The following is a 12,234-nucleotide window of genomic DNA, read 5'->3' on the forward strand; positions in this document are numbered from 1 at the left end:
GTCCTTTAACAAGAACAAGGGTTTATACTATTGTACAGTGCGCCCCCTTTATAGCACTGTAGATGGGAGCCATTGTGATGAGGCTGTGCTATTTGCATTATGTCTTCTAATAAGAGTAACGGTGGAATGGCATATGGGGCAAATGGGAGCCACGACCATGCTGCATTGTAACCGGTTCAGCAGTATAAAGGGCCACCTTAAAAAGGGGGAGGACTGTAATAAGTACAGAATGCCTGAATTGATGCTGTGTCAATATGGGTGGGGTTATAACAAGAAGGGAGACTGACTGAATAGTACTATGTATGTACAGTGTATATATATATATATATATATATATATATATATATATATATATATATGCAGCATTTATTGTATAGAGTTGCAGTGGCTATAATTCACTACTCACTTTTTATCTTCAGTTCATGCTTTATTCATGAGCCTCTTTTAAAGACCTAAAGGGATATACCAATATTTCATTTCTTAGCTGTTTAATATCCTATTATGTGTGTTCTCCATCATTATCCAGTGTTGTTTCTGCTTAGATCATAATTTAACATAACTAGCTTAGGCACTGTGTCTTTTTTCAATGACTGGATCTGCCTCTGAAAAGACTGCTAAAAGCTTAGTTGATGAAGTGAGGTGGAGGTGCAGTTGTGAACTCTGTAAACTGATATTTTATTTTACAATGGAATAACCAACCAGCGTGGTAATAACTGGGAAGCTACCATTGTTTCCTACTTATAAATAGAAACTGCTGCTGGACTAAGTGTGTAATTACAATAAGGAAATGGCTGGTGCATAGCAATTACCACATAAGAACAAGAGCCATGGATTTACCTACTTAAACATTGTGAACACAATTTGCAATTTATTATTTCATTTGTTTGATGGACTTCCTGCCTTTTTCATTCAAAAAAGGCATCATATCTGAAAGAATATCTTTGATTGTAAAACATAAACTGCAGCCACCATCTATATGACACTTCCACAAACAATGCAGAGTACATGCACGTGTCAATTCTCAGTTGGCAATTCCAGTAAAGCCGCTGGTTCTTTTTATATATAAAGGTACTGACAGAATGTGCTGTATCGAATGGTAAGCTGTATTTCATTGTGCTGGAAGAGTCAGGCACAGGAGACGGTTCAGCAGTTCATTGCTGAAAACTGCAATTAACACCAAGATCACACTTCTTCTGAGACACCAGCTATAAATTAAAACTTACACCAATTTAATTATCACATGTACATACTTGAACAGTTAACTTTTATAAACTCACATTTAATCTAATATAGTTGGAAACTTGAAATGCACTAAAATATTCGTGTTTTGTTTTTGTCCTATTATATGGCTTTAGATTTCACTGCAACCCTGTAAAGGAGTAAGCGGTTAATGATAATGGATGGATGGATATATGGCTTTAGATTATTATGAAAGGTTTTTAATTTAGAAGTATGCAAAACAAAACAAAAATGAGAGGAATCTTCAGCAGCCATGTGCAATGTGTAAGTTGTTTTTAGATTAAAATGGAACATTTCAATAAGAAGAAATACGTCCTATGATAGACTCAGAAATTGCTTTTTAATTTAAGAAGAAATGGAACCATCCACAAGGATGAAGGTCATAGGACATAAATAGATGACTGTGACAGGGTCTTCCTCGTGTCACGCGTGTGGGTAGCCGCTGTTCAAGCATACAGAGAGACAGAGGTGGTGGTGTTGAAAACGCCGGCACAGGCGCGCAGGTTTTATTCACAAACAAACAAACACAAAACGAAAGTAAAATAAAGATGGTCATGTGACGTTACCAGCGATGGTAACGCACAGAGGACCAGTACATCAAGCTGTACAAAAAGTGCAAAATAAAACACAATACCACAAACTATAAATCAAAAGGTGCCGTGAAAACGGCAGGCCTTGCAGCAGCCCTGAACCATCTCCCGCGGATGTTTTTAACCTGACGGACACTCGATCAAGACCCGCCCACCTGCTGATTGAGGTCCAGCCCAGCCAATCACCTGCTGCCCTTCCCCTCAACCAAGCCTAGCAGGCAGCAAGTCTTAATCGAGCGTCCGTCTGTAAACAATAATTCAATTAAACAAATCAGCTCCCAAAATGACACAAAATAAACCCATTCCACATACAAATTATATAACCAACACTAAATACACACGTGCAGGGCACTCGCCCTGCTACAATGACTTATAATAAAATAGGAGGGAAAGCACATGTTGTTGCCTTACTGTTTGACGTGTCTGTCAACAGGAGTGAAAATAATAGATCAAGGACAAACACAAAGTGGCCATTATGACATCGCTGAAGATGACACTTAGGCAGAAGCCCACCAGCACTCACATTCCCAACAACAGTGGAGTAGCATTCCACTATTGCTACAAGCTATTCAGTGACTGATGTATTGGTATTGTCTCCTATAGCTATATGGGCCACATAAGGGATTTCACTACCTCTCACGTTGCCCTTACTCCTTGCTGCTAATTAAATATATTAAGGAGAATTCCTTCAGAAAATGTCGTTCAGAGTGTTAGGAATAAACAGATGCAACTTTGTGGTTAACTAACAAGGATAATAATAGAATCAATGTATTAAGGCACTTCTCAGGGGACAATAAAGGGACAACACACAGAAAAAAAACCCTCTACGGTAATAAATATATTCTGACAGTTAATTACATACATTCACAAACAACCACAACAAAGGCATTTTTTTTCTTTATAAGATAAATATTCGTAATTTACCCGAGACGCAAAAAGCGCTCAGCATTGACAAAGATGGCTAGAAGCTCTCAGAAATGGTAGCCCCTGTAATGTATCTTCACCTGACAGTTCAATATGGAAATACTCAGAACTGTAATTATACTGTTTCATCCACTAACCTCATTTTAATGTGTTTGCAAAATAAAATAATTCTTTACTGTTTTAAACATTGTTTCATATGGTTGTGCCAAGTCTTATTTCTGCTTGAAACTGTCCAGTTAGCCCAGTTTATCACAGTCTTACTGCACATCATCTCCCAGGTCCTGTTTTCATAACCTCATTGTGTTTGCATGGTGACCACATGAACTCATTTCTTTATCACACTATATAGGGTTAGTTTTGCTTGAACAAGCAAAAAATGTCAACTTTTTTGTTCATACCACTGTAAGCCCTTGTTTTGTGATCTTGTCACTACTAATGCCAGTACCTAGTTAACAGACACGTAGAAGCTCATGTATCTTTGTTTTTTCTTGTGTAGGGTTTGGTGGGATTAGGTTATGTGAAATTGTTAGATATTCTACATTCTAAAGCTTTATGTAGGTAGTGGCCAATCAATATGAATATTTTACTGTTAAAAAGAAATGGTAAAGATCTATTAATCCATGTCTTCTTTGAAATCAGTTGCATGAGATGTTGCATGAGATGCAGTCACAGAGGGAGAAGCAATACATTTTTACATTGCAGATAACTTGCACCATAGACACTTCCTTTAGTTTGTTTAGGGTGGACACATTATGTTCACAGTTTTTAGAATGCTATTCAGTGTACCAATATATAGACAACTCAAGAAATGTAATTTTGTTATGTGGCAAGTGTACATGGGCATAAGCTACCCAGGATTTGTGTCTGAACTGTGTATGAATTGTCCAGACGAAATGCACCAAATGTGGTTATGGGAGTAACATACCTGCCAACATTTGGAAACTAGGGGGATCATACGCATAAAAACACACATACACTTGTATCATATAAGTAATAGACTCCACCCCCCATTTTCATTTGCTTATTTAATATATATCTCAGAACCTGCAACACTACGCTAACTACACTTGCATAGTTATTATTATTATTATTATTATTATTATTATTATTATTATTATTATTATTATTATTATTATTTCTTAGCAGTTAATAGACAATCAAGCTAAATTAAAACATGACAACGAAGGCATGCGTGAATGAGTAACAAATTATAATTAGCATTCAATAAAGTTACGTTCTATACAGTAACATAGTGGTTCTCAATCCTGGTCCTTGGGGACCCCTGTGTCTTCTGGTTTTTATTCCAACTGAGCTCTCAGTTACTTAACTAAACCCTTAACTGAACTAATAATTAGCTTAATTAGGCCTTTTTAATTGTTTTCTGCTATTAAACAGTTGGAGATTTCAGCTCAACTATAAAATGTTATAAGTAACTTGAAATCTGCAACTTTTTAGGAGAGCAAACGGACAGAATAGCTGTGAAGAATTTCAAAGGATAAATATCAGGATTTTCTTCCTATGCATCGGGACTTGGGACATTGCTAGGAAATCGGCACTGTCCCGGCCATATAGGGACTGTTGGCATGTATGGAGTAACCTGATACGTCCACTGTCTAACATTGATGGTTCTAATCATGGGTTGTCAATGGTGAATGGCCATAGTCACTCTAACCCGGTTTACTGTGTATGGACTTTACTGTCCATTCCATAAAGTGCAGCTTGGTATGGGCATCACATATCATAGTTATCTTAACTACTCTATTAATCTGTTTGGATTCACTTTGTGTATCATTTTTGTTTCAGTCATCACATCCAGGTGACTTTGTAAAATGTAGACATCTGCCACGAGCGGATGTACCACAGTCGTTCGGTGAGTTATGTCTTACTCATATATCTTAAATGCATATGGCAGAGTGCTAACTGAAACTGAAATACAAAAATAATAGTGAATCTAAACAGAGCAATACATTAGTTAACATAACTCTGATATGTCACACCCATAAGGTTGCCAGCCATGTAAAATGAGACCAGTTCAGAGAACAAATGGTGACTGATATTGTCCCAGCAGTTTTGAGAAATTATTTCCTTTCATTTTTAATTTCAACCCTTTGACATTTATCTTCACCCCACATCTTTTAATTAAGTGCTAATGGGAAGTGCCTGCCTCCGTCCAATCCCTGAAGAACAGGGCTGTTGTCCACAGTGATGTTTTCCACTGTACTCTTTCCAGGATTCATTAAGCATTCAGTCTTTGAAGAGTATCTGATGTATCATATTGCTGCCAGCTTTCTTAATTTCCTACCTAATGAAAAGCTGGCGCACCACCAGACTGATGACTATCCGATGCTGTACGGAGTCATTATCTTCACCTGAGATTCTATAGTCATACATTCTGATATGTATAATACTGTCATCTGGCTCCAAGCACGTTGACAACTGCTAAACAGACAAAATGAATGGTAGTCATTTATTTTTTATTTTTTTTGGTTTGAATCAACCAGGCTTGATATTACACTCCAGTTCTAGTTTAGGTCATAAAAGGACAAGCAATTGTCTAATTTGCCATGGGGGGAGGTAAGCTACAGTAAGTTCAAGCAGCTTTTGTAATACGATATGGGCAATTCCCAACACATTTTGATGAATATTTTTATTTTTGGATGAGATGGCTGGAAAACAATTGTCATTCAGCATTACTGAGATTAATCTACTGTACCAAGTTTACAGACTATTCAATATTGCCAGTATTGTCAAAGTCCAAAATACAGTTTTTAATAAAGCTTAAAAAAAGTTTTCTGTTTGATAACAACGTAATACAGTATTTGTGCATAATACTAAGGTTTGTGGACCTTGACTGAAAACTGTGATTCTCCTAATGGACTAACTCTTATAAAATGATGCAAAACATGCAGTAATTTACTAAAACTACACTCACAGCTGTATAACTGTTAACAGTTTGAAATTCATAATGGCTATCGAGAGTTAAAATATGAAACTTTGTCAGTGCTGCTCAATATTTTCAAAGTTTAAAATGTTCTGTTAAAGCAACAGCACCATATGTGAAACTTTAAGACTTAATGGACTTCTCTATCCTCTGAGAAACTCCTTCAGAGCTCATTACTGCTGGTGCACAAAGTCCAGCATGCGATATAAAACTTGATTTTCTTTTTTTTTTTTTATTCTTTGTGTTCACGTGATAATATCTTTTTGTCTTTGTTGTGTGTGTGTGTGTGTGTGTGTGTGTGTGTGTGCTTTACCTCCAGAGATCACACACAGCTGGGTTTTTAACGAATTCCCCTTATTTGTGGCCGAGGACAGCCGTCGATTCATCTCCCAGGTAACAGGGAACCTATACATCTCCAAAGTGCAGCCCTCAGATGTCGGCAGCTACATCTGTCTGGTGAAGAACACTGTGACCAGCGCCAGGGTGCTGAGCCCTCCGACACCACTGACATTGAAAACAGACGGTAAGCCAACATCAGCTACTGGCAGTTCCTGCTCTTATATAATAAGTACTGGTGGAATACATGTATAGAAATGGCCTGTACCATGCTGCTGCCACGTAAATACATCATTGCAAAGTACTTCAATTACGTTACATGACCTTTATTCTAAAGTGCTACCAAAAAATAAATGCGAATCTGATAGTAAGTGTTCCTTCTTAACCACTGCACACCTGGAAGGCTAAAAATGATACATTTCTTGGTGTTATCCTACCCACAGTGATGATAAAGCTACATTTTCTGTGTTGAGCGTCATAGCCGGCATGAAACTTCACTGGTCTGATTATGAGTAAGGCCCTGTGTAAATCGCGATTTCACGGGCTGCACGAAAATCGTGAAATTAGCCCAATACCGCGATTTTTACAATATTCTTAAGAAATAAAAATACATTATTTCATAATTATTATTTGTATTTCATACAAAAAAAAACACATTAACGAAACTGTACAGCTCTGCAGTGTGCCTGTGTGTACTATTCGCCATGCACATAGTGCTGTGCAGTGATTATGTCATGTGACTATATGCAATCTATATGAAATTAAAATACTACACATTGTAAACAAGAAAATGGATGACTCTAAAAAGGCAAAAAATGTGTCTGCAGATCACATAAAGCAGTTTCCAGTAGGAGTTTTACGCAGCGATGACGGTAAGGTCTTCTGTAGATCACTACCGAGAATCAGCTGTTGACAGGCATTTAGATTCAAGTATTCACTGAACGAGAAAGACAGATATCCAGAGCAGTAGTGCGACTGCTTTACTGGCAAAGAAACGGTGACTTCCATGTTCCAAAAGTCCACTGAAAACGATGAAGGAAGAAACAGATTACATTTTGACCTGACAGAGGCGTTTGTTTGCGTAAATATCCCTCTTGAAAAATTGGACAACCAAAAGTTACATACATTTTCAGACAGACTGGCTCTTAACCATGCCACTCTGAACAAAACAGGCATTATCCTGCTACAACATTAATCTCACCCCTTGTTCTACAAATTTGATATACTGAAATCTCAAGTTATACTCAATACTATTCTTCAAAATCAGTTTAATTCAACAGACATGATGGTAATTATTCCCTAATTTAAACAAATCTGATTTACTACAGTTCCCATTGATATGTCAGGCAACTTGCTTTGAGTCACTGAGTGCGTCAAGTAGCTGAGACACAGCGAACAAAAAAAAAAAAAAGCCAACATTGTGCTCAGTTCCACTCCCTCTGAGCAGCTCAGAATGCTACAGAGCAATTTCTACAGAGCAGGGACCCAAGTTAGCGGACAACCATATGTGCTTTCTGAAAATAGCTACTTAATGGACCCACTGTGAAGCATTGACAGATTATACATCTGTGGCAGTCTGGCTCGCAGTGGTGATGTGGATGACGTCACGGACCAGGAAGTAACTCAAACCAAAACAGTGGATGGGCGGTTGAAACTGAGTGCTGGTGCACTCAGCGTATTTAATAAACAAAACAAAAACAAAAGATTTAACAAAACACCAAACAAAAGGGCACGAGGGCCGAACGAATAAACAAACAAGTAAGTTTCGTGCTGGATACTCCAGCACGTTTTAGCAATTGTTTTCTTCCTCTCTCTCTCTCCCGTTCTCCACTCTCGAACACTCCACACCCCGAGTGCATAGTGCTGCTGGTTTATATACTCTGGCCGAGGGATTTAACTAGTTGGTAATTATCTTATTATCCCCCGGCCAGAGTCTGCACGCGTTTGGTAAGGATGCATGACTGTCAGCTAGTTAAATAATCAGTAGCTGATCAGCCATGCATCCTCACGAGGTTTTTAAATATAACAATAAAAGACGCGGCGCTTTTACCCGCGCCGCAAACAAAAATACAAATAATAATAAATAGGGGCGGGACACTCCGCCACAACATCATATTTAATTAACGCATCAGAGTACTATCATTATTTCTACTGGCGTACATAATGATGCAAGGAATACATGATGACGTGGCAGTGAAGTACATTTTAGCTGAACAGTGTATTTCCACCTCTTTTGGGGATAACACCTTGTCCGGCTTTGAATTTCAGACTGTGCTTCCCCCCTCCCCCCCAACAAATTTGCCATTTGACTGACCTATGAGATCAATCACATAATTCTAGTGGGCCAGCTTACTCCACTGGGCATTAACATGCAATGTCTTTCTAGATGGTTGGGAGCTATATACCAGCAATAAAATGCTGCCAAGCCTTATTGCACCTCTTCCCTAAGGCCATGACAAAGCATGCTGCAAATACATTATCACATTACTATTGCACCAACAGCAAGGGGGAACCAAATGGGTATAAAGTTCCACTCAAAGCAGGATTTTCAAAGGGTTAAGGAAAGGCAAGCACATTGAGTTTGGAAATCAAGCATAAAATGCAAAGCTATGAATAGCGAGAAGATAGCGGTTCGATATAGGTATCATGTCCATTATGCACCAAAAAAAACATGGGTTAAGTAATCATCTTTATAGATAATGGGGGGCGGGGAGGGTTTAGGTCGGCCAATGTGTCCTCGGCTCACCGCGCACCAGCGACCCCTGTAGTCTGACCGGGGGCCTGCGGGCTTGATAAGCTGCCCATCGCTGCGTTGTTCTCCGATGTTTTAGCTCCGAGGTGTGTGCATGGCGAGTCTGCAGTGTGAAAAGAAGCGGTCAGCTGACGGCACACGCTTCGGAGAAACAGCGTGTGTTCGTCTTCACCACTCCCGAGTCAGCGCAGGGGTGGTAGCGGTGAGCCGAGCTTAAAAATGATAATTGGATATTCTAAATTGGTAGAAAAACAATACAAAAAAATTGCAGACTACTAAATTAAATATATATATATATACAGTATATATATATGGTCTGTACAGTAAAAAAAAAGAGGATGTTAAAATAAGTTTTTTTTTCTTTTAAAAATAGTGTTTTTGGTGACAATAGTTGATAGGAAACACCTATACAGATGACATTTAATTCTTCTTCCATGGTCAAAGACACCTACATTATGTAAAATAGCTTAGGGGCTCACTTTATCCCATCTTTACTGAGACTCTAAACTGGTTCAATGTACTAATGCATTTTGGGTTGTTTATAAAACGTGCAAGATAAGGCTTAAAATATATTAATGTATTTCCATACTGTAATAGCTATATAAGGCAGTTTTCTCACAGTATGACCACCCGCTTGTTCAATGCGCCATGGAGAATCCAATTGTAACAATTTGTGTCAAAAGTAAATAGTAAATACAAGTTGCAGTGTTGGAGTGCAATTTCAATATGGTTTAACACTGTCCTGGTGAAACTTATTGGCTAGCTGCTTACACAGCAGTTAACTGCACCCCAGGGCAGCTGTGTTTAATGTATGTATTGCTTGAGTTGCTGAACACAGCACCACTTTGAAAGCAGTGTGTTTGGATCAGGCATATTATTTCTGACAGACACAAAGGAAAAGGCAATTATTTTAAAACTGTGAACAAGCTGAAACTAGTAAGGGCTACTTTGTTGTTGCTTTCTTCACTTACACGACAGCAGATACTGTTATAAAAAATGTTGTGTAAATGAATACAACAGAGTCCTTTTTGTAGATTAATGAATAATTTAAGTGTTGTTTGCTGGTCAAGTTCACCTCATAAGGACTCAGTTAGATCTAAATCTCTTTATTTTAGATCGTCCATTCGAATACATCTCACCTGATTTGATACATGCTTACATCCTCGAGTTAAGTTTGATACATTTGCTTTCCTGCTTTCCACAAAGAATAACACTTTGTATCAAATATAAAGCAATGTATCAAATATAAACCAATGAACATAAACTGCTAAATAAGCACCACATTCCTGTGATTGTCAAAAGTAGAAATATGTAGCAAAGTTTTAAATAATATGTTTACACAGATACTCATGAATAAACTAAAATAAAACGGGTTGGCGTCTCCCTTTCATCTTGGCAAATTTATCAACACCAGCCTGTATTTGTAAGTCTAATGTTTTTGCTTGTAAGGTTAGCTCACAATAACCAACAGATCGCTCAATCTCTGTGTATTTAGAGTGTATCTAATACTGTAGTCTGCCACCTTAATTTGAATATAACTTTCCACCGATCCACTGTGAAAAAGACATTATAGAGCATCTATGTATTCTGGTACCAAACCCGAAAACGGACAGCACAGCCATGAGCCTAAATCTATTTTAAAAATCTATGGTACTTTTTCTTTAGAGCATGTATAAATAATTCTACCTGGGCATCAGCAATATTAATAGTTTCTTCCGCAAGTGAATCCCTCCTTGTTGTCTCGCTGTGTTTCATTTCATCCATTTTCCACCTGCTGTGGCAAACTTATCCAACATTTCCCTTTGACTCATCATGATATCAATACTATTATTGAGGGCAGCAGTGTGGCGTAGTGGTTAGGGCTCTGGACTCTTGACCGGAGGGTTGTGGGTTCAATCCCTGGTATGGGACACTGCTGCTGTACCCTTGAGCAAGGTACTTTACCTAAAATTGCTCCAGTAAAAACCCAACTGTATAAATGGGTAATTGTATGTAAAAATAATGTGATATCTTGTAACAATTGTAAGTCGCCCTGGATAAGGGCGTCTGCTAAGAAATAAATAATAATAATAATAATTATATTATAGAAACAATAACATGCATTGCCATTATGTGTTGTCAATATAATCACTGGACAACGATGAACTATCAATCAAAATTAATGAATGCACCCGATGCCTTGAGACTCTGAGCGCACACAAGCCGACTTTATTCTGGATCCGGGTTAGATTAGAAAAGAATGATGTTTGAAAAATGTATGTTATTCGTTTGGGAAGAAATCTTCGACCATCTTATATGTGATTATGTTATGTGTCTGGGGAGGGGTCAAAAAGTGAAGACATAATGTCATGTAGATCGTCTGGGGGGGCAAACCAAGGTCTGTGGGGGGGCAACTGCCCCCCCTGCCCTATAGTAAATGACGATCCTGCTGTGGGGAATGGTACTATCAAGGTGTCAATGCCTAATTCCATCAACTCAGATGACCAAGGACTGGACCAAGTACAACAAGGACTTTACATACCTGAAGAGTATCATTACAGGACCGTAGCCAGCCATGAAAAATCACAGAGGCACTTGCCCATGCACTGTGCAGTTTTTATAACAGAAGAAAAAAATACGAGGAGATTTATTTGATGTTGTTTATTTAAATACAAAGATTTAATTAACAGTTTTTCTTTCTGAATAAGATACTATTATAGAATGTTGAGTACCTAGGGTTCTAAATTTGCAGGACCTGTGTAGTTTTGTACACAACAACTATATGCAGAAATATAAGCCCTCTCATACATGAAATACAGTGTTCTGCTTGGCTTTTTTACACAAAATCATGTGCATCTGATTTGAAATGTAGTTTGCCAAACTTCCTATGACCACTGGCATCACATTTCTGCAACATGTCTGTTGTGGAGAGATCAATCTCATCTCCGTGACAGAGCAGCAGGGCAACACCACACAGCCAAACTTCAGACTTGGAAGATCTTGTCCAGTCCTTCAAACAATGAATAATAATTGCAATGATTAATTATTTGTTTGCATTATTTAAAGGCCGGTGCATTCGTCAGAAATAAAGCCCAAAAAACCAGCAACTCTAGATATAATTTAAATATTAAATTGAAATACCGACACTCACGAGAGAAGTGGGGGTTATACAGAGACTCAACAAAAGTAAATGCAGTTTAAGCATACAGTATGTCACTCTGCTTGGCTCAACATGAAATGACCATTTATACACCCAAGTTCAACTGGGTATCGGCTTATTCCTCAGGGAGTCCAGTGTTTGGGGTTTAGGGACTCAGCTGTGGCGACACCGCAGAAACCCTGGCCAATCACGGTCCTGGAGAGCTATTCCACTCCTGGTCTTTGTTCCAACCCTGTTCTAAATTGTTTAATTGAACCAGTTAAACCTCCATCAAGACCCTGCCCTATGCTGTATGTATAAGGCATATTTATGA

General features: G+C 38.3%; 1 protein-coding gene across 5 annotated transcripts in view; it reads left to right on the forward strand.

Annotated features, from left to right (window-relative positions):
- LOC117962480 (contactin-5-like) overlaps positions 1–12,234 on the forward strand; it is a 216,380-nt gene that overhangs the window by 156,513 nt on the left and 47,633 nt on the right. For 4 of the 5 annotated variants that reach the window (XM_059030945.1, XM_059030943.1, XM_059030948.1 and 1 more), the window contains one exon: positions 6,008–6,217. In XM_059030945.1, coding sequence (XP_058886928.1) covers positions 6,008–6,217 — 210 coding nt within the window. The remainder of the gene's footprint in view (positions 1–6,007; positions 6,218–12,234) is intronic. The other variant, XM_059030946.1, reaches the window with a different exon arrangement.

The sequence above is a fragment of the Acipenser ruthenus genome, chromosome 9 (assembly GCF_902713425.1).
Source record: "Acipenser ruthenus chromosome 9, fAciRut3.2 maternal haplotype, whole genome shotgun sequence".
NCBI classification, from domain to species: Eukaryota; Metazoa; Chordata; class Actinopteri; order Acipenseriformes; family Acipenseridae; genus Acipenser; species Acipenser ruthenus.